The sequence below is a fragment of the Dendropsophus ebraccatus genome, chromosome 7, assembly GCF_027789765.1.
Source record: "Dendropsophus ebraccatus isolate aDenEbr1 chromosome 7, aDenEbr1.pat, whole genome shotgun sequence".
NCBI lineage: Eukaryota > Metazoa > Chordata > Amphibia > Anura > Hylidae > Dendropsophus > Dendropsophus ebraccatus.
In genome coordinates, this window is record NC_091460.1 from 7,941,490 (window position 1) to 7,965,494 (window position 24,005).

At 43.9% G+C, this 24,005-nt stretch overlaps 1 protein-coding gene across 1 annotated transcript in view; it reads right to left on the minus strand.

Moving 5' to 3' along the window:
* Nucleotides 1–429: 429 nt before the first annotated feature.
* LOC138796417 (vomeronasal type-2 receptor 26-like) overlaps nucleotides 430–24,005 on the minus strand; it is a 58,858-nt gene continuing 35,282 nt past the window's right edge. The window contains exon 7 of the mRNA XM_069976014.1: nucleotides 430–1,337. Coding sequence (XP_069832115.1) covers nucleotides 430–1,337 — 908 coding nt within the window. The remainder of the gene's footprint in view (nucleotides 1,338–24,005) is intronic.

The window sequence follows — 24,005 nt, forward strand, 5'->3', positions numbered from 1 at the left end:
GGAAAACTAGTGGTGGGCAAAGTCTAAATTCTTTAAGTGTAATCTTAAAGTGTAAATTCTTGTGTTTTGTTCACAGGAACATGTCGCTGCTAAGAACCCTCACTGATCAGGAGATAGAGCCAGGAGAAATGACTGGTAGCATATTTCACCCAATGGCTCTCAGCAATCTTTATCCCATCACTCCATTGTACGTCTATAGAGCAGCGGGACAGAGATGACTAACAATTGGAAATGAAGCATGTAACCGCAGGCTTCTCCCCACTTCTCCTTCTCCTGATCAGTGAGGGTCCAAGCAGTGAGATCCTTACCCTTATATACTTTTAACATAGTAATATATATTTTTTAATGGCAGGTACAATTAACATTCTAATGTGAAGATTATGTAATGTGATCTGTAGCATGATGAAACAGTTCTAGGCAAATTTTAATTTATGACTTGTTCTTCTCCATGATGATGTTCCTTGAGTTCATGTTTGGTTTTAAAAGAAGAATAAACACTTTAGGGAAAAATATACAACCAAGTATACCGGCACATGAGGTGAGTATAGCAAAGACCTCCACAGCCACCATGTATTTCCCCCTGGTGCTCAGATAAGCCGGGATCATGGCGATCCAGACACTGCAGAACACCAGCATGCTGAAGGTGATGTACTTGGCCTCATTGAAAGTGTCCGGTAATGTCCTCACCATGAAAGCCAGAACAAAGCTCACCGCTGCCAGGAACCCCAGATACCCCAACATGGAGTAGAACCAGATATCTGACCCTGCATTACACTGAATGATGATCTTCCCAGGATAAGTGTGATGGTCAAACTCTACATATGGCGGAGACACCAGCAGCCAAATAACACAGATGAGAACTTGTACAGAAGAACAAACCAAGACCACAGAATTAGATACTTTGGGTGAGACCCACTTCAACCAGACACTGCCCGGTTTGGTGGCTTTGAAGGCGATACAGACTGTGATGGTCTTGGCCAGAACAGAAGAGACACCAACAGAAAAGAAGATCCCAAATGATACTTGTCTCATCATGCAGGTGATGTCCACAGGACGACCAAGAAAAAAGAAGACACAGAGGAAGCTCAGCAAGATGGAGACCAGGAGGATGAAGCTCACAGTCCGGTTATTGGCTTTAACAATTGGAGTGTCCCAGTAAGAAATGAAGATTCTTAATGTGAACAATGTTATAGCAGAAAAAAATAAAGTCAGTGCTAAGAAAATATAAACCATAATGTCCTTCTCGTAAGATAGAAACTCGTAGGTTTTGGGGACACATTTCTCTTTCTTCTCATCAGGCCATTCTTCTTCAGGACATTGCTGGCAGGATTTACTGTCTGTAATTATAGGAAACAAATATTATTGAGAGAGTGAACATACAATATTGCTGCTTCACCGTACAGTGATTGCCACAGACAATCACAAATCTATCATATATATTACAAACACATTTTCACCCTAAACACTATAGAACATCCTAGAACACTGTGATGAAACACTCTGGAGATAAGTAGAATTATAGTCCTTACTATTTATTCATAGTTTGCAGACACATTATCAGCTCATGTAGAATATATAAAGTGTATTCATGATATCTGGACTGCAGGGTGTGTAGCTGTAAACCTTTCCGGGCACTAGACCAGCCTAGAACACTCACTGCTTATAAGCTAACTGTGTTGTTGGGACATTCCTGCAATAAGTAACAAAAAGCGTGGAGTTACATAGTTACATAATTACATAGTTAAAAAGGTTGAAAAAATACTAGATTCCATCCAGTTCAATGTATATCCCTACTGTGTTGATCCAGAGGGAAGCTCAAACTCTCACGAGACAGTCACCAATTGCCCAACGACAGGGATAAATATTCCTTCCCAGCTCCATTATGCCAATCAGAATAATCTCTGGAACAGCGTCCTATCACATGTAATCTAATGCTTATAACTTGTCATTTTATATTTTTTAAGAAAACCATCCAGGCCTCCCTTGTACTTATATAATGAATTAGCCATGACCACATCATGTGGCAGAGCCTCCCATATTCTCACTGATTTCTCCTCTTTTCAAATCCATTCCTGATTTTGGCTTAAAGAAATCTGTCAAATAATCTGTTGGTGTAATAGGGCCCTAAGATGTCCTTTATCTAAATACCCCAGAGTTTGACAACCTGTCTTGGTCCTGTAACCCCCCCCCCCCCCATTCCCTTAATGACCTTTATTGCCCTCCTCTGCACCCGCTCCAGTTCAGCTGTGTCCTTCTTATATACCGGTGCCCGGTGCTGTATACAGTATTCCATATGTGGTCTGAACAGTGATTTATAAAGAGGCAAAACTATGTTCTCATCCTTAGCATCTCGGCCTCTTTTGATGCACCCCATTATTTTATTAGCCTTGGCAGCTGCTGCCTGGTGCTGATAATTAAAGTTGAGTTTATTGTCCACTAGAGATGAGCGATTAGTGAAATATTTGAAAGTTTGAAATTCATTTCGAGTAGACTGCAAAGTTTGACTATTTAGTCGGATATCGAATCCCATTAAAGTCTATGGGAAATAATGCTCATAACTTGGTGATCTCCAAGTGGTTGAATAAGGCTTTCCAAGTCCACAATGGTAATGATGCAAACACTGCTGGAATGCAACTGGGACAGCAGGGGAAACATGACTGGGTGCATCTAACAAGCTCAAGTCACAGTCAAGCCACTACCACAGCCTGTATACAATACACTCCAAACACAATATAACCTCTATGTAAAGTGGAAAAAAATACATAGAAACCTTCTTTCCTCTACATTAGCATGGACCGAAGGCCACATTTTAAACAAAGGAAACATTTTCCTGCACCCCTTTAAATCACATTGCCTATGAAAACCACAGATGGCATAGGCAAGGAGGAAATCTAACAGCACCCACCGCTAACTGTCATTGGTGATGTGGTCAAACGCGTCCTCTTTAAAATTAGCTTCTGAAGCGGTGAGTGACCCGACCTGGCCCGGTGTCACATCTAGCCGTTATAGCTGTGAGGATGGTGAGTCATGCGTAGAACAGCAAAAGGTGGGAGGAGGCAGTGGGATGGCCAGACGTAGAGGACAGCTCACACGGAAAAGACAGGGTAGAGCCAGCAGGGCCGCAGCTTTTCCCCGTAGCAGGCCCCTATGCAAAACTTCCTCATTCTTCCTTGGTGTTGAGATATTTTAACGTGTTCGCGGACAACAAATTGACTGCGGTTTGCCCACTGTGCCATTCTAAGATGAGTAGGGGTTCTGAAAGTAACAACCTGGCCAACAGACCTGTGCCAACAACCTGTGCCAGCGGGTGCCCCCACACCCTTTTACCCTGTTTTGGGTGCTGGCACTGCAGTCCATACCACCAGATGGGACACATGCGCACATGCTGAATCTGCCTCCTTTTTTTTCATCTGCTCCATCGCTTTCTTCTTCCCCTTCACCTGCACCATTACTTGGCGCGTCCCTTCAGTTGCCCATCTAAATCATTCGATTGCAATCAGAAGTACACGTCCACTTAACCCCATGTGCAAGCATTAAATGGCCACGTTTCCAAACAGCTGGCCCTGGAGATGTTGCCATTTTAGGCTTGTTGAAACTTAAGCCTTTTCCTACCTGATGGTGGCTGCCCTCTCTTGCTATTTTGTCCCTAGCCATCACTTTTTTTCCCGCTGTGCTGTCCCGCCTTCCACCAGCAAGTGTCCCGTAACATGGGACAGGCCCTAAGTAATGCGGTCAACACAAAGGTCCACTTGACCACCGATATGTGGACAAGCGCATGGGGTAAAGAACCCTACATCTCCATGACAGCACACTGGTTTAACTTTGTGGAAGAAGGGATCAGGTCCCACCCTTGGCTAGCCTACTAATTAAACCCCCCACCCAAGATTGCAGGCCCTGGTTCTGTCAGAGTTTCCACAAACCTTTGAGAAAGCTCTGAGAACCCCCTTCCTCCTCCCCCTTAACGTGGCCCTCAGCCGCTAGATGGAAACGCTGCAACAATGGCGAGGGGAGATGTCAACAGGCTGTGCTGCATCTCGCGAGCTTTGGCAAGAAAAATGACAGCACCTCAGAGGTGCAACACGCCATAATGCAGGAGACTGAACTGTGGCTCTCAGTGCTGCAGCTAGGACCAGGCATAATCATGTGTGATAATGTCCATAACCCGGTAGCAGCTCTAGTGCTTGAAGAACTCCCATGCCTGGGCCGCGTTTTTAGCTTGTTGTTAAACTGTTTTTGAAAAAAACTTTCCTGAATCTGCCAGAGCTACTGTTGAAAGTGCACGACTTGTGCGGGAACTTTGGTAAGTCAACTGTAGCCACTACTAGCTTGAAGAAACTGCAGCAATGCTTACATTTGCCATCTCATTGCCTTTTGTGCATATTTCATATTGAACAGGGTTTGGGCGCAGTAAGGAGTATTAATGGAGTATCAGCTTCAAATCCTCCATGTGCATCCCGCTCAGCTTCCGCAGTTCGCTACCCATGAGTGGCCATGGATGTGCAAGTTGTTGCGCATCTTTAAGGAGTCAATACAAAGGGTGAGCTACAATGACACTATTGTAATCTTGTAAAATACCTGGGAAACATTCAAAATTTCTAAGGGACTGCAAGCACTAATAACCTGAAAATGACAACAGAAACAACAAACAAGCTGAAAAACAATGAACTGAACCTCAAAAATGACTCTAAAACCCCTAAAATTCACATAATACCCCACTGACCATGATGTGGTCTAGTGTGACCTGGCCCCTAACCTCATACCTTTGCGCTAGCCTTCCGCATTTCAAAAGTTTATATTTTTTAGATAAGGGATATATGTCCTGTGCAAAACTGCTAGCTAACAGTAGCATTAGCTAAGCAAACACTGAAGTATAGACTATATTTAGAAAAATGGACGTATGAGGCCAGCAGATACGTAGCCTTTTTTCCCCTTTAAATTCTTTCTTTCTTTTTTTTTTTTTTTTGCTTATTAATATGTGCAAGGCGCTACTGTATGTACTGCACTGCAACAATTTTGAACTAAAAGCAGCTAAGCAAACACCAGTGTATACAGTATAGGTAGAAAAGTGGACGTATAATGCTAGCAGATACGTAGCCTTTTTTTTCTTTAATTTTTGGGAAGGTTTTGTTTACTCTGCGTAGAGTGCTATGTACTGCACTGCGACAATTTTTAGCTAACAGCAGCTAAACAAGCAGTGGCGTAAACAGTATAGTTAAAAAAAGGCTACATATTTGCTGGCGACATGAGTCCATTTTATTTTTATTTTTGAAATATGCACAGAGCCCTATGTACTGCAACAATCTTTAGCTTACAGCAGCTAAGTGGCATATACAGTATAGGTAGAAAAGTAGACGTATGGCGCCATAAAATACGCAGCCTTTTTTTTTTTTGGTCTTTTTTTAATATGCACAGAGCGCTATGTACTGCACTGTGACAATTTGAATGTTTCACGTATTAGACCAACACAGGTGTATACAGGAAAATTATACACTGCCTGCCTGTTTAAGTAGCTGATGCCTGGTAATCTGTGCACTGTATGAATAGTGATTATCAAACAGTAAAATGTTTGTGTTCGAGTCGAACCTCGAACAGTAGTGGTGTTCGGTTCGAAGTTCGACTCAAACTCGAACCCCATTTAAGTCAATGGGAGATGTCCGGGTAAATTTTTAGTTCTATATATGATAGGAGAAGCTGGAATTACTATCCAGAAAAGTAAATTGGAAACATGGAACAACTTAGTGAAGAAAATTTGGCTCTAGGAATGACAGAAAATACTTAATTCCTTTCAATGGATAATTAAGGGAGCAGAGTTGAGATAGTGACATAGCAGAGTTGAGGTGGTAAGGTAGTGACGTAGCAGAGTGGAGGTGGCAGTGACGTAGCAGAGTTGAGATAGTAATAAAGTGACGTAGCCGAGTTGAGGCGACAGTGACAGCAGAGTTGCAGTGGTAATGATGTTTAGGCGATAGTAACGTAGAAGAGTTGAGGCGGCAGTGACAGCAGAGTTGAGGCGGCAGTGACAGCAGAGTTGAGGCGACAGTGACGTAGCAGAGTTAAGGTGGCAGTGATGTAGCAGAATTGAGGCGGCAGTGATGTATCAGAGTCGTATCTTGTATAGTAGTCAGTAAAATGGAGATCATTCAGCTTTGATATTGGAAAGATGGAAAGCTATGGGTGGGCTATGATTTTTTGGGGGATACCCTAGTGAAAATTACACTTTTTGCCATTAAAAAAAAGATTTAGCAAGAGAGAGAACTCTTTTTCCTGGATATATATCTGTATGACAATAACACACAGTGCATATATATATATATATATATATATATATATATATATATATATATATCTGTATGACAATAACACACAGTATATATATATATATATATATATATATATATATATATATATATATATATATATATATATATATTATATATATATATATATATATGACAAAACACACAGTATATTTGAATGGTATTTCACCCCAAAACTGGCAGAAATAAACTTTTATACACTCAGGAAAGATGTAACTGAGTAACTCCTATGTACGATTAATAGATTCTAGTGATGAGCGAACATGCTGGTTCGAGTATTAGGGTACTCGATGGTACTCGTTACTCAGACAAGCATCTCGCGATACTCGAAAAAATCTCATGATCCGTTTTGTGTAAGTTTGGGCGCAATTTCTCAGCCAATAAACATGCAGGAGACTCTTTGGTACATCCTGCAATCACGTGGGGCCCATACATATCGATAGCAGCGATTGGTTGGCCCGATCAGATGACCCTGCCATATAAAAATCGTTGCCACCGAGGCTCGGCTCACATGCATGCTGGAAGAGAATAGGGACAGAGCTGCTGCTGGTCAGGGAGAGCGTTAGGGAGGGAATTAGCGTTCCAGTAGGCAGGGAATACTAGAGGAAGAACCAAACAACCCTTGTAAGGGCTTCAAATCATTTTTAAATTATATTACTACAGACTGCTGGCTGGGACTTGCAGTGCAGCTACCATGATTTCAGCAGCACACTGTGGTGATCAGCTGCTGGCAGAAAGGGGACATTAGGTGTTGCATACAGACCCCTAAGAAGAGCTCAGTACTATTTTATTGGGACCACTGGTATATTTTCTGATTTCTGTATTTCTTACACAAGCCATGGGAAGAAAGAATATGCAAAGTAGCTCTCACACCTCTTAAGCAAAGAGATATCCCTTCAAGTCAAGTCTCGCTCAGTCAAGGAGCCTTAGAACATTGACTAGAGATTTTATGCCAAGCCAAACTATCTCTCCAAAAGGAAAGATTTCCCATCTGCAGATAGCTATTTCGGGTTTTTGACCCTCATCAGTGCAGAGCAGGGTGTTGGCTGGCTAGTGAGAGGTCTATTGACGTGGGTCAAAGGGGGTAATGACTCTCCTTTAGGAGAGCCCGTCTCAAGGACGTGTGGAGACTTACAGACCATTGCTGCTCCACTAGGAATACACAAGCCATATCTAAGTTCACTACTGCCTGCACAGTGTAAAGGGGGTGTCACAGAGTGTGTAGGTGCAGCCACTAACACATTGTATACCACAGCCCCCCAAAAACTAGTGGGACCCCTAGTATATTTTCTGATTTCTGTGGGACCACTAGTATATTTTCTGGTTTCTGTATTTCTTATGCAAGGCATATCTAAGTTCCATACTGTGCAGTGTCCATAAAATGGTGATCCCCAGGGGTAAGGGTCGAGGACGAGGGCGTGAGGTTCCAAGCGATGCAGTTGGCAGAGGCTGTGGTTCAGGGCAGGGTGACACAGCACCCGTTGAGGAGGGAGCAGTGGCACACCGCAGATATTCACTCTCTAGCTTCTTCGCCCAACTTACGGGGTCTCAAGGTAAACCGATATTAAAACCGCAGCAGTGTGAACAGGTGATCACGTGGATAGCGGATAATGTGTCCAGTAACTTATCAACCACCCACCCAGTCTTCCACGAAGTCCACCCACGCTACCCAATGGAGTGGAACCCTTGCTCCAGCAGCTCAGCCTCCTTCCCCACATCCTGGCCCCTCCAGGCAAAGAAGGGATTCAGATCTACCACCACCACCATGCTCCCAGAAACTCTTTTCTGGACCCTTCCCTGAGTCTGAGCACATTTATTACAGATTTATTACAAATTTATTACAAAATCGTAACAAAAACTGCACAGTGTTTTGCTCATTCTGGAAAGATGAAGCTCAGTGAAACACAACTCTGGAAATTGTCCAAAGGTTGCAACAATATCTTTCTCCTTATGGCTGGGTTCACACTACGTATATTTCAGTCAGTATTGTGGTCCTCATATTGAAACCAAAACCAGGAGTGGATTAAAATCACAGAAAGGATCTGATCACACAATGGTGAAATTGAGTGGATTGCCGCCATATAACAGTAAATAACGGCCATTATTTCAATATAACAGCCGTTGTTTTAAAATAACAGCAAATATTTGCCATTAAATGGCGGCCATCCACTCAATTACAACATTGTGTGAACAGAGCCTTTCTGTGTTTTCAATCCACTCCTGGTTTTGGTTGCAATATAAGGACCACAATACTGACTGAAATATATGTAGTGTGAACCCAGCCTAAGAGTGGATTATTGGTTTTGTCTGCCCATTCCCTGCCACAGGGGCCTGCAGAGCCTTGCACTGCAAGGAGATACATACTCCTCTGCCTGTGAAGGGGCAGAACATGGCAGAAAATTGCCTTTCAAAAACAGGGAAAATAAAATGAAGGAAACTGACCTTGCCCATCTTTCCAAATGAAATATGAGAAGGATCTTTACATAAAAATGTACAAACATGTGTTTCTTTTATTACCAAATAGTGCTACAATGTATAATGTACAACTTTGCTGTCTCATTCTGTGTTTGTCTCTCTCACTCTATTTTTTGTACACTTTTGAAACCGAGTGGCAAACTTTGTCAGTATTATGTTCTTAAGTGTGTGTCTGTATACAGACCTGTGTGTGTGTCCGTATACAGACCTGTGTGTGTCTGTATACAAACCTGTGTCTGTCTCCTGGCATAAAATGATAACAAAACAAAAGAGGATAAAGGGGAAAAAAATCAGACCCTGCTCAAACTAAAGAAACAAATGACAATTCTAGTTGTTGGGCAGCACATAATTAGTAAGGCAGGACCTCAAGTGATGATCCCTTTGCATTGCCAGATCCTCAAGGAATTAGAACCCAGGATGTCTGAGCCACATAAGTTCTGAAGTTATGTTGAGTATTGTGCTGAGACAGCCATACCCCATGAACATCACATGATGCAGGGAATGTTACCCCAACTGCTACAGTCATAGTCAAATTCAAACTCAAAACAGCGGTGGGGGGAGAGGTGGTGAGTCACATGATGCAGGGAATGTTACCCCAACTGCTACAGTCAAATTCAAAGTCAAATCCAATTTAGCATCCTTGTCCTGTCTATTTCGAACCATTTTATGTGTGGATGTCATCTTACGGGTGTCCTCTGCCGTATTTTCACCAGTACCTTCTACCTTCTTTGGATGTTGCTATGTTGTGTCAGGCAAAGTTTTTGGGTGGTTCATCATATGCTACCTCTGTTTTAATGGTTCCCTGTGTTCTCACTGCCATGCTGTGTCAGGCTGAGTTTTTGGGTGGTTCATATGCTACCTGTGCTTGAATGGTTCCCTGTGTTCTCACCGCTATGCTGTGTCCGGCTAAATTTTGGGGTGGTTCATATCCTACCTCTGTTTTTAATGGTTCTCTGTGTCCTCATGGCCATGCTGTGTCAGGCTAAGTTTTTGGGTTGTTCATCATATGCTACCTCTCTTTTAATGGTTCCCTGTGTCCTTACAGCCATGCTGTGTCAGACTGAGTTTTTGGGTGGTTCATATGCTACCTGTGTTTGAATGGCTCCCTGGTTTGGCATAATGGTGCGATTAGGCAGCCTCAGAGGCATCCATACACTCTGCCCCTGCTGTTTCCTGTCCATTTCCGTTGTGTTTCCATCAATTTCTGAGGTTAACAGGTTTTCACATGACCTACCCTCTACCAAACTTGGCTCCCCTTACTCGAAACGAGCACTTGAGTATCGGGAGATAATCGTCTCGAGTAATGAGCACCCGAGCATTTTAGTACTCGCTCATCACTAATAGATTCGTATGACAGATGTGGAAACAGTTTTTATACTATTATTCAGCTATGGACTTTTGGGCACTGAGTATGAATTAGCAAATAATGGAAGTCACCCAGCTTTACCAAACCTAAGGGTCCATTTACACAGAAAGATTATCTGACAGATTATCTGCCAAAGATTTGAAGCCAAAGCCAGGAATGGATTTGAAAAGAGGAGAAATATCAGGCTTTTCTTTATGACCTGATCTCTGCTTATAGTCTGTTTCTGGCTTTGGCTTCAAATCTTTGGCAGATAAACTGTAAGATAATCTTTCTGTGTAAATGGATCCTGTCTTGCTGTCTATGGAGAGAAATAGGCTAAGTCTATGCTTCTCCCTAAGTCCCTGAGCTTGTTACTAAATACCTGAGCTTGCTAAACACACCACTACCTACCTTCCTACCTACCTACCTACCTAAACTTAATAGTGTAAGCAAGCAGGCAGACAGAGAGCAGTCTGTACAGCACAGTAAGTGAGCAGAAAATCCAGAACACATCACAGTGAGATATATATGAAATGGTCATGTGATATTAGCAGCCAATCAGACCCCTATACATCAGCAATGACATTTCTGACACTCCTATATGCTCTGCCCTGATTGGCTGGCAGAAACACGCTCAAATGCGAACACTAATTCGAACGAACAGTAAAATGTTCGAGTTCGAAAAAAATCGAGATGTTCGAGTCGAACCTAACTATTCTTGAACAGTTCGATCAACACTATTTTTGAATACAGGTATATGCTGTGGCTCTAGCAAAGGGTTTTCGGGTCTTGCTTGTCTAAAATGTCTGCTCAACATAAGGAGATTAAAAAAGTACTACGTGATAACTGGGGGATCCTCATGAACGACCCCATCCTAAAAGATCTGGTGTTAGACAAACCACAATGTGTTTTCCGAAAAAACAAAACGATTAAAAACCTTATCGCTCCATCTGTTCCCAAAGTTCAGAAAAATAATTCCATACAAGTTACGAGGGGTTGGCTATCTGTACCAGGCAGCTACAAATCTGGTAGTGCACGCTGTAAGTGCTGCACTCATATTACACATAATAGGAGGAACATTGAAATCCCTGAGGAGGATACTCCATTTATTATCAAACAACATCTGCCGTGCAATTCAAGTTTTATAATATACATGATAGAATGTCCGTGCAATTTAAAATATATTGGGCGGACAAAAAACACGCTTAGACAAAGATTAAATAAACATAGGTTCAATATCCGCCATAATTATTTATTGCACGGCGTCTCAAGACACTTCTTAGAAGTACATAATAGTAACCATGAATTATTACGTATTACACCTATAGAGAGAATTTTCAATGAAGATCACAGGACTCTCTGCCACAAAAAGATGTTCGGGATTTTCAGAATGAATTCTATGAACCCTCACGGGTTAAATAAATCCTTGGAACAGGTATTTTAATTGATCCAATCACTACAGCTCCTTACGTCTAGTATATAGATAGAAGAGGATGGATGTGGGTATTGCGCATGTCCACATATCCACATATTAATCTGAGACCCCAATATTCATATTCCAGAGTTTGATTATATATATATATATATATATATATATATATATATATATATATATATATATAATCATCATTATAGTTATTTTACCATATTATTTAATTACATTTATTTAATATCATTCATGAGATTACCCCTCCTTATGTCATTTAACTTTAGATATAGTTATATAGTTAGGGGACTATTAGTTATCCCCCTTTACTGCTACATTTATAGCCCTATTCCATTTTGCATATATGGGATTGCCTTTCAAGCAATCACCTAAATAAATTTATCCTTTTTTTCTTTCAATTTACAGTAGTCTTTTTTGCTGTTTGTTTTTAATAAGTTTATTGATATCTTGTTAGAATATTTGATATTTGGGATTGCAATTTTAGCAAATTTAGTATGTTTTGAATGTTCATTATTAGAATATAAACTAGGTCTTATGCATTGTTCATTGTTTTGACTCCATATATTATTAAGAATGATTACTTTGTTTTACAACTACATATACGCTGTTATATATACGCAGTTTATTATATTGTATCCGGTCAACTTTTAGTTTTGGAGATACGTGTCCGGGGTGGAACGCATGATGAAACGCAGGGCATTTCCGGTCTGGCGTCTGAGGTGGAACGCATGGTGGAACGCAGGGCATTTCCGGTCTGGCGTCTGAGGTGGAACGCATGGTGGAACGCAGGGCATTTCCGGTCTGCCGTGCGCCGCGTCACTTCCGGCCCGGCGCGAGATCCATACAGCTCTCCGGTGATCATGTAAGCAATCATTACTATAAAAACTCTATGCGTTGTAAATACTGTTGGCTTGAAAAAAGGTGGAATTAATAGCCACTGAAACGCGTTGCCGTTCACATTTGGAATAAACCATTTCTTGGAATATATGCCTGCTATATGCCTTCTGATGCCATTTGATATCAAGCGTCCTGGAGGGGGTTAGGTCAGTGCCAATGATCTTTCCCCCACTGTGAAGTAAGTGGATTATATCGCTTTTGGAAAGTTTTCCACCACACTATACATGGACGAGTGTCTATCTCTGAGCGCTATCGTTTCTTTTTTGCGTTTTATTCTGTCCCACACAGCCGCGGCGCCGAGCAGGTAATGTATGCTCCAGGCCAGGGGCTGCTGGGGGTTATTCTGCTGTGAATATGTAACCCCATAGACCTTCACACTACATGGATTCGCAGCGGATCCGGTACGTGTGAATCCGGTACGTGTGAAGCTACCCTATATCTGAACAGAATGTACTGTGCTGTGTCTTCTAGGAGCCCTAACAAGAGCTTTTGTTGTCCTTCTGCCTAAAATCTGCTAAAACCTATCTCTCCCTGCTACACACACTATCCTTTTCTAGGACCAAGATATCATCTGACGACGAGCAGGAAATCCAAAGTTGTTATACTATGGAAGTCACACAAGTAAGGCAGCCAATAAATGGAGACCACTTGGAGGTCACCAAGTCCACCATGACACCTTAGAAAATGATGCCAACACGACTGGACTGATCCCTCATAAATCCATGCTGGTGCTGGGTTATAAGATTATTTTCATTAAGATACTCCAGTATATCATCCCTTACAAGCCCCTCAAATACTTTACCTACTAAAGATGTTAGACTTACAGGCCTGTAGTTTCCAGGATTCCTTTTTGACCCCTTCTTGGATATCGGTACCACATTGGCTCTGCACTAGTCATGTGGATTAATCCCTGTCTAACATAGTACTTAATTCCTACAAAACTCTGGGATCTGGGCCCGGTTACTTAATGAAAACTCTCACCAAAATGGGCACTTTGAGAGTTTTACAGGCATTATTATTGGGCGTGTATATATATAAAAGCTTATATAAAAGCTAGGACTCAAATTTCTCATTCCAAAGGGGTCTTAAAATAGGTAACAGACATTTTACGGTGCCTATACACCTTCAATAACTGTTTTCAAATGATCTCTTCTGTCTTCCCCATACAAATACGGATGTAGCCACTTTCAACATGATTCCTGACTCGTTAAACTTTTTAACGCGTCAGGATGTTGGTTCAGCATAGTGATCTAACTGTAATTCAACACTTTGCCAGTAGGTGGCAGTATAACAGCTAAAATGAAGGATTTAAGCCTGATAGGATCGCTAGTGCCGCTAAATAGAGCTCCCTGTAACACTTTACATTTAATTAAAACAGCAAGTATTCATTCTAATCATGCTATTTTTCATTTACAATAGCAAAACTGAAACAAAAGAGCTCAGTTCTTAGTCACCCTACAGTAAGTGAGAGGTTGTGGGGTCCAGTGGCGGATTATAATGTGGGCGGTTTGGGCGGCCGCCCGGGGCCCAAGGCTCCGGGGGGGCCGCGCCGCCCACATTAAGATCTTACATAGCAGCGCCAGCAGCACATCACTTTCGGGGCCCAATGGGCCCCCGAGTGATGTTCTGCTGTGGCGCGCTGTTGTCGGAGTCCGCCGCGGCACCGCCCCCTCTCTCCTTGCCGTCTTTGCGGTGCCCGTACTTCTCTCCTGGCGGCGTGATGACGTCACATCCTGCGCGCCGCCAAGCAGAGAAGTTCGGGCACCGCGGGGCTGCACCGTGAGCTTCCGGCCTGCTCTCTCTGCCGGAAGCTCACCCTGGCTCCCTGCCGCCCGACTATACCCCCTGCCACCCCGCTGTACCCCTTGCCCCTTAGCTGCTCTCCATGCCGCCCCATCTTCTCCCCCTGCTGCTACCCCCATCATCTTCTCCCCCTGCTGCTACCCCCATCATCTTCTCCCCCTGCTGATACCCCCATCATCTTCTCCCCCTGCTGATACCCCCATCATCTTCTCCCCCTGCTGTTACCCCCATCATCTTCTCCCCCTGCTGATACCCCCATCATCTCCCCCTGCTGCCACCCCCATCATCTTCTCCCCCTGCTGCTACCCCCATCATCTTCTCCCCCTGCTGATACCCCCATCATCTTCTCCCCCTGCTGCTACCCCCATCATCTTCTTCCCCTGCTGATACCCCCATCATCTTCTCCCCCTGCTGCTACCCTTCATCATCTTCTCCCCCTGCTGCTACCCTTCATCATCTTCTCCCCCTGCTGCTACCCTTCATCATCTTCTCCTCCTGCTGCCACCCCCATCATCTTCTCCTCCTGCTGCCACCCCCATCATCTTCTCCCCCTGCTGCTACCCCCATCATGTTCACCCCCTGCTGCTTCCCTGCCTTCCCAGCTTCCCCCCCCCCTCCCCGGCCTCTGTTGCCCCAGCTTCTCCCCCTGTCACCCCCAGCTGCCTCCCTTCCCCAGTCACCCCCAGCTCCCCGCCTGCAGTTGAGTTGGGGTTGGAGAAATCTTCATGATGCTGCGCCAAATAGAGAAGAAAGGAAAAAGTGAGCGACGGCAATCGGAGAAGACGTCACCTGTGAGTCATTAGTAACTGCACTGTAATCACTTATATAGTGTGCAGAGCCTGTGTACCATTGGGGTCTAAATGGGTCAGTGTTTTGTTTGCGGTAGTGTACTGACACAGCCCTGCGGTCACTACAGTACACTAGCACAAACTTTTAAACTAGAACCCAACTACAACTGCAGGCACTACAACTCCCAGCATATTATGAGGGCTGCAGACTGTCAGTACATGCTGGGAGTTGTAGTGCATGTAGCTGTTGTAGTTTGGTCCTAGGTGCATTATACACTGGATTCTTTGTGGCATATAAGAATACATAGATCTGTGGGGGCTCAGTGTAGGGAAGTGACCCCAGAACAGCACTAATAGGAGATAGAATAAAAACATCCCCCCTATCCCCTATTAGTGATGTTCTGGGGTCACTTCTATATACTGATCCCCCTCAGACCTCTGTATTCTTATATACCCCACACAGCCTGCTGGGGTGGCTGGGGGGGGGGGCCAGGTTGGGTGGACAGCCCGGGGCCCAGGGTACATTTAATCCGCCACTGGTGGGGTCACTGCACTTAGGTGCTTCACTGTATATTTTGCACTTGAACAAATAAAGTACAACTCTCTGCAACACGTGCTGGATTACCGATTTTTTTTCAAGAATTGTCAAGTCACGCATTGGCCAATGCGAATCCAGGCACCAGGGAGATACTAATCGGTGAGCTGACACTATACTTCATTAAGTATTATATCCATCACCAAGAATCCCTATTGATAAAAAAAGGCTTGCTATTTGGAACCACGAAATGTGACATTCATTAACTGCACTTCATGTACAGTCTGTGAGTCATAGAGAGAATGGGGGGAGTAGCAGTTAGTTTTTAATTATTTCCTCCAGAGAAGAACATCACTGTATATAGACTATATTCTGCACAAACACTGTGCAAAACGATCTGCAACTCTGAAGAAAGTAATTAAGAACTAACTACTTCTCCCATCATCCTCCCTACGCACAAACTGCAAATCAATTGCAAGAGTGACAGGCAATTTGCATGTTTAGTAAAGGAGTTGTGTTGGTTGAGTACATTTCACATACTGTACTTTAGGTCCAGAAAAGGATTTGAGATTGCCGCCAACTCAGAGAGATTCACTGCTCTAGCCTTGGTAAACCCGTAGAATTCGCAATACTGTATTTTTTACATTGCTCCATGTGCCACCTGGTGGTGAAATGTGAGCATTACAAGTAAAAACCTAGAATTTCCTTTATCGCATTAAAGTATCTTTGACGGAGAAAGGTTATACTGATGCTGGGATGCGTTAACGCGATCATGGTAAGGATGACTACATCTGTACTTTAAGTGTTTGTACATTTGAACTCTCCTGTGTTCTCTATGGGGAGTTGAAGCCGCAGCCATGGCTTATCTTTCTGAGAATGAACAGATCATAAACGTGAAAATCTGTCATGACATCACAGTGTCCCAGAGTGGGTGTAACACTGCTGTTTCTGGACCATTGTTCAAGGTATCTTTCCCTCAATTGTAGACCTCCCCGAGGGGTATTTATACTGAGGTAAAAATATTTTGGGGCATAGTATGCTCAGCGGATGAGTGGCCGAGGCAGGACCCCACTACAACCGCTGAATGGCTAAGTTGCCTTGAGATGTCACGTCTCAACCCGCAGCTCAGACCAGGATGCGATCCGGGACGGGAGAGCGGGGCGACACTATCCGGGACCTGGCACTGGAACCAAAGAGGTAAGTGAATGCCGGCCTCTATTTCTACCCCTTCCCCAGTCATACACTAAAAATAACCCCAGCCCAGAGAAATGTCTTGCCCTTAGTGGGTAAACTTAACCCCTTGGGTCCAGACTGTCACTTTTAGGTTAACCAGATACCCAACACTATTCCGAGTGGGGGCACCTAGTGTAGAACTCAAGTCTTCAACTGATTTCAATAGGGTTCATTTCTCATATCAATCAATCGAGTATTGAAAAATACTTGACTGGAGTAATGAACATTTGAGTATTTTGATGCTCACTCATCTCTTATTCTTACCTGTTATATTGGAGAACATTCCCTCAGTACACGGGACACAGTTATAGCAGCAGATGTGATATCCTCCATTAGGAGCTTTCCTGTATCCCGGAGAACATCGGCCATTACACCGAGACTGCGGCTTCTTATAGAAAAGAAATGTGAAACCATTAAATCAAATAAACATGATGAGAAGATAGAAGAATTTTCATATGTAAAGTAATTATTTCATGGCATTGGGTTTCCATAGTAAAGAAGCAGCTTCCTGTAAATAATGTAAGGAGTAACCAATCCCTCCATCTCATCCAATATCACTGTCTTATCTCACAGTTGCTCTGGGGAATAAATGGGTGAATGTTCTAAAATAACATCAGGATGAAATATATTGTATAAAAACAGATGATGTAAAATAAAAAAGGAGTAATACTCACCTCCCCCATCCCCTGCCGCTCCTGTGCTTTTGCTTCCCAAGTTCTTCACAAACCTTTGTTGATCCATCAATGAGAACACATGAACACTGCAGCCAATCACTAGGTGGCCACCAGTATGTCCGCCGAGGTTCTGCTGATGCGTAACACAGAATTCACATTTTACTACTTTTAGTAAGTAAGTTGATGAATGCATTTACATAAATCAAAAATAGGAGACACAAAGGTCGGAAAAAAAAAAAAAGATCGGTAATGAAGGCACAGCATAAAGTGAGATCACAGAGAACCAATAAGGAATAGAGAGCAGCTAAGATAAAAAAATATATATACTACTACTACTACTACTACTACTACTAATACTAATAATAATAATAATAATAATAATAATAATAATAATAATAATAATAATTTCAGATTAACACCAGCAGGAAAAAAAAAAAAAAAGAATTGGGACATGATTACAGATTCATCATGGTCGCAAGAGCCAACAGGGTTGCAAGAAAGGTGTCCAGAAAAAAAAAATTATAATAAATTGCCAGAATTACATTTGAAGTGACCTGGAACCCTTTAGTGCTCCGAGTGCTCAGAAGTACAAGGTTTTTGATGCACCAAGATATGGCCAAGGTAAGGAGTTGAACCATCAATACTGGGCCAAGAAATCTGTGAAGACCTGGGCCTAGGCCTGTGTCTGGATACAGGGCCATATTTGCCACTCCTGGTGCCTAGGCACTCTGTGAGGGTGGCACCTCCCCAGTATCGGTTATATTGTACGTATGATCGCTCACTAAAATAAAGTGTCTGGGAACTCAGCAATAGATTGAGGTCTCTGCTCCTGTACCCGGTCCAACAAGAAAGGGATTAAACCAGTTAACTTTCTTGCTGGGCTAGGCACAGTACACTCAGCCCAGCAAGTGAAGGACAGGAGGGAGCTCTTTCCTGCTGCGCTAGAGGTTGCCACATCCGGTTGTGAACTGCAGGTGTGTTTAAGGGACTGGTTTGCTTGTAGGAGGAGCTGGTGGGGTTGAGCCAGCCTCTGCTTGTCAGAGTTGGCTTCTATGTACTGGTGTCAGGCTCAGGCCCTTAGGCTTGTCAACAAGCACTTTACTGCTTCAACTCCATGGTCAAGTGATTGCGGCAGCCTACCATCCCCGCAGCCCTCACATTATGATGAAGTGTGGGAGGTATCCCCTTTTTACCGAGCTCCTGCTTACAAACGAGTTTTTACCATGATATGTTTCTCAGAAAGCCTTAAACTTTCACCTTGTCACACTCCATAGCAGTCTTCCCCTGTTCATGACACACTTTACCCCGTTCCGGATGCTTTAGACATCTTCTCATGTCCCACTCTTGCTGTTTACTCTCTTGGTACCATTTTTCATAGAACAAAAGTGGACTGGGGGGACAGGGGATGATGATGCTGGAGCAATTGCAAATCGGCCTTTGAGGGTTCCTTGAGGGTGCTCAAACAAGCATGACGGACTCAGTGCAACTGCTCAGGAAGGCAAGGCGGCCTCAGTCGAACTGTTTCACGTTGAGGTAAGCCAAATGACTTCAGTGGGACTGCTGAACCCTGGTTATGTGTCCTTTACATCTGCGTCTGTGCTCCATGTTGCCTTCCACTATGAAAGCGGTGGTGGATTGTTTGTGACTGCCTCCTCATTTTAGCTGGAATCCATAGCCTCCATGTAGCTTGGCCCCTGTGATGAGGGCACAGCTTTCCATGAATCTGTTTCCTCCTAAGGCCATCCCAAAGGCACTCGTGTATGGACCAACTGGTTGAAGGTTTCTATTGGTTTTTGGCATGCTTTTCTTTCTCCTGTTTTGACTTTTTGACTTTCTTTCTTTTCTTTTCATTTCATTTCCTTTTTTTTTTTTTTTTTTTTTTTTGGGGGGGGGGGGGGGGGGTCAAGAAGGGCTGAAGTATACTCTACACTTTATTATGTATTTTAGTATTTTCCTGGCTATGCCACTGTCTGCTGCACTGATTGAGCATCAAATCCTGAGCAGGGTACCTCACAGATCTTCCACCTCTGTCCTCCAAGCCTATCCTTGGCATGTGTAGTGTGTCTCCTGATGTATCTTTGCCCAATCAGACAGTTCCCTGAAGGGTATATATGTTGAGGTTTAGCTGGGGGCAGAATCCTCCCGTATTGAGTCAGAGAAAGAGCCTAGAGAGCGTGTTCCTGCTGAAGGGATTTTCCTGTGAAAAGGACAGTGAATTATTCTACCGTTCATTTAGGAAGTTTACAAGTAAAGTTGCACTTGTTTAGGTCTATCCGAGACTCTGTAGTTCCTGACAATACACCTGCACCTCAAGTAGACCTGTTCTACTTTAACAAGCCTGTGTCTGGTACCTGGGGAGGGCACATACCACTCAGGCCTCATGGCAAGAGCTGAAAAGATACACACCCACTTGCCCTAGCTAGCACCACCTGACTACCCTGAATTAAAACATCCTCAGTGTAACAGTGTCCATGTCCAAGAGAAATTACCGGCATGCTAACCTTCACTTGGTGAGTCTATGCCTCCGATGTCCTCAGTTCTCCGATGTCCTCCCTGGTTCTCACTGCACTGAGCAAGGATACACTGGTACACAGGAGCGGAGGGTTGTAGTGCAGGAATCATTTACAGAACAGCCAACACAGGTGGAGCTGGGCTGGAGAAGATGGTAATTGCCTCCAGGGTTGTAGAAGTCAGGTCTGCTGTTGTGCGGGTCACCAGTGTCAGTGAGAGCAAAATGATAGGAAACAGTGAAGCCAAGGTAGGAGCTCAGAGTGGTGCAGTGGTAACCCAGGGCAGCCAGATAGTGTTAGCCAGGGCAATGCAAAACCTTTTCTGTATACTTCTTAAAGATGCAGTACACGATAATAACAGTTCCTTTGGTTACAAGGTACAATATCAGTAGCTGGAGAGTTGTTTCCCTAAAATCCCTTTGTAATACTTCTTACACTTGAAATACTTTGGATTTTACTGCTTCTAGCAGGTATACTGGGGAATAATTTAGACTGAAGATAAATCCCTTGATTGTACTTTAGACTTGGTGTCAGTGGGATACCTTAAGGGGGGACTTATCCAGACACTCCAGTGCTCAGCTGTAGGGGCTTTAACCACCTTGAGTCTTTGGCAATAGACTTGAGCAGTTCCTGTATCCACAGCTGGGAAGTTCTGCCTAATGCTAGTCGAGGGTACTGACTGACACAAATCCAATAATACAAGCCCCACCTTGTGGGAAAAGATAGAAGCCAATTCAGCAGAATTATACCCCTCCAGGTGCTTGGACGTGTTGTCTTCACAGTGCAAACAAGAATAAAAGTTTTCCAACAATCACGGTAAGGTCCCAAGAGCTTTATTTCTACATCCCATAAAAACAGACTTCAGCAAGACTTCAGCCAGGCCCTAGAAAGTCCTTCAGCAGGGACAAATTACTTTCTGGCATTTTCATTCACTAACCCAGGATACTAGACCACCCCCATATACTCTATCACACCATATATAGGTCTGACATGTGGTGAAAGTGCAGATTACGTCTTCAGCTCAGAATACATATACCTATAATATCGACTTACACACATGCATTACAGCAGTGGAACATCTGCTCTCGGACGCTGCAGTCTGACTTCACTTCTCCATAGCCAGCCCCATTTCACAATTAAAATTGACCAACAGCAGTATAGTTCAGTAAAAAACTGAATCCTCAAAAATAGAGTTTACAGTTCTCTCTGTTTTAGGCTATGTTCACACTACGTAAGTCTCAGGACGTAGCGCGTTCCATGAATAAGCGGCCGGAGACTTACGTAGTTTGCGAACAATGGAAAGTATATGATGTACGGCGGCACAGTTCACACTATGTACGAACTTACGCCCAGATCGTACGCGGCGCCGTAAAAAATTAACCAGACCATTGTTTGAGGACGAAAATACCGTAACTAATGCCCGTAGCGTAACATGCGTCCCGTACGTAGTGGTGATTTCTTCATTTTTCAAGCTTTTTGTGCCGATCCAAAGGGTTCTGTGGGGTGTCCGGGGCTAGGCGAAGATTTCCAAGTAAAAGACCGCTGTCAGATCTCTACGTAGGGCGCTCGGGAAGCGTAAGTAGACTGCGGGTGTAAGTTCACGCTCCGTACGTAGCCGGCCGCAAGTAGCGTAAATCCCCGGCCGGAGTTTAACGCTTTTATGTCCGGCCACGAAAATATGCGGCCGGACATATACGCAGTGTGAACATAGCCTAAGGCTATGTTCACACTGCGTATGATTCCGGCCGTAGTGCGAACAGCGAATATACGCACGTAGTTTTGAGGTTGATGCGTTCGCTTGAAAGTATACGATATACGGCCGCACAATGGACACTACGTATGAGCTTACGGCCGTATCATATACGACGCAGTGGAAAATGAACACGACCATTGTTTGAGGACGGAAATGTTCCAATTCACGGCCGTGGATTTCCATGCGGTCCCGTACGAAGTACTTATTTCAGCCAAATTTAACTTGATTTTTTGTTCCAAAAGGTTCTGTGAGTTTTATTGGGCTGGGCAAAGATTTCCAAGTAAATGACCTGTTTCAGATCGCTTCGAATCAAGCTAGGAAAGCATAACTCTACTACGGGCGTATGTTCGCGGTTCGTACGCATCCGGCCGCATGTCTATTTTTCTCACGCCCGTAGTTTCAGCCGCACATGTATGTACGAAATGCGGCTGGACTCATACGCAGTGGAACATAGCCTAAGGGTAGCTTCACAAGTACCTGATTCACAGCGCATTTCAAGCTGCAATTTGCAGTGAAATCCACTGCGGATCCTGGTATAGTGAAGTCTATGGGGTCACATACCCCATTCCGCTGCAGATGTGTGACCCGGCCTCTTTAACCACCCGTTGCCCGTAGCTCCCAGCTCCCCTTGCTCCCCATCAGCCAATCAGTGCTGCCGTGCACTGTTTGGATGATGGGGAACGACAGGAGCTTCACACACTGAGCAGCCAATGTGTGCTCCGGGCTGCGGGCGGCGGGTGATTAAAGGGGCCAGGTCACACATCCGCAGTGGAATGACCCGCAGCAGATTTCACGCTGTGAGTTTCATTCAGCTGCAGATATGTGACCTGGCCCCCTTTATCTGCCCGCTGCCCACAGCCCTGGCCCGGAATGCTGTGGGCTGCGGGCAGCAGGGGGTTAAAGGGTCCCGGTCACACATCTGCAGCGGAATACCGCTGCGGGTATGTGACCCCATAGACCTTCACTATACTAGGATCTCCAGTGGATTTCGCTGCAAACTTGCTACATGTGAAGCTACGCTTAAGCCAAGTAATAGTTGGTCTAAACTGTGATTGAGATCAATAAGTCCGATAATCTGATGTATTCCAATGGTGCATTTTGATGGAACGATTATCGTTTAAATTTTCGTGATAACGATGGCATTTGAGCAATAATCGGCTCGTGTAAACACAGCGAACGATCCAGCGATGAGCGACAAATATTTCAACGTGATCTTTCACCACGTTCTCTAATCATTGTTGGTTGTTCGGTGATAATTCGCAGATCGCTTCGTCTAAACAGTCTTTCGCACATTCACCCTAATGTGTGAGATGGGGTTAAGTGATCTTAAAGCGGCAGAGAACCTGCTGATATGCTGCAGAAGCTGTTTATCTTCGGAGTATATTGCCATAAGTTTAACCCCTGTACGCCCCCGCATTGTTTGTAAAATCACTAAATGCTCTTATGCAAATTACCTGTTGGGCGTTGCTCTGGGCCGGAGAGGTCCCTTAGGGCGTAAGTATAAGAAACTTTATACTTACGTCTTGAGGGACCTCTTGCATAAGCACATTTAGTAATTTTACAAACAATGCGGGGGCGTACAGGGGTTAAACTTATGGCAATATACTCCTGAGATAAACTGCGGCATTTCAGCAGGTTCTCTGTGAAGAACCTGCTGATAGTTGTGATGATGTCACAACTTTGGGGAAAATACCTGTCCAGGCTGCTGAATCGGCCGCTCAGCGAATCACTGACTGGAGCGGTGACCCCCCCCCCAGTCACTTTTCATCAGCTGAGTCGTGACATGGAGACCCTGGAGATCCCGAAGCCCGGCGGGGGTCCCACAGCCACTCACCGTGGGCTTGAGGAGAGGTAATTACCCCTAATTAATTACTCCCCACTAAGATTTTAGCAACCGCTGAACTTGTCCTTTAATGACAAATAATTGTCATTATTTTAAAACATTGACAGTTATTTGCCATTAAATGACGGCCATCCACTGAATTTCAGCAGTGTGTGAACATAGCCTTTCCGTGTTTTCTATCTGCTCCTGGTTTTGGTTGCAAAATACTCTACTTTGTGGGAACATAGCCTCACACTGTATTAGAGATAATTTTAGTAAATCTGGGCCTTTGTGTATATGAATTGTTCAATATTGAATGTCGTTTTCTCTTACTCGGTCATTTTTCCATATGATTGGATATACATCATGGACCTTAAGTTTCCAATTTAATAACCCTTGAAATGAA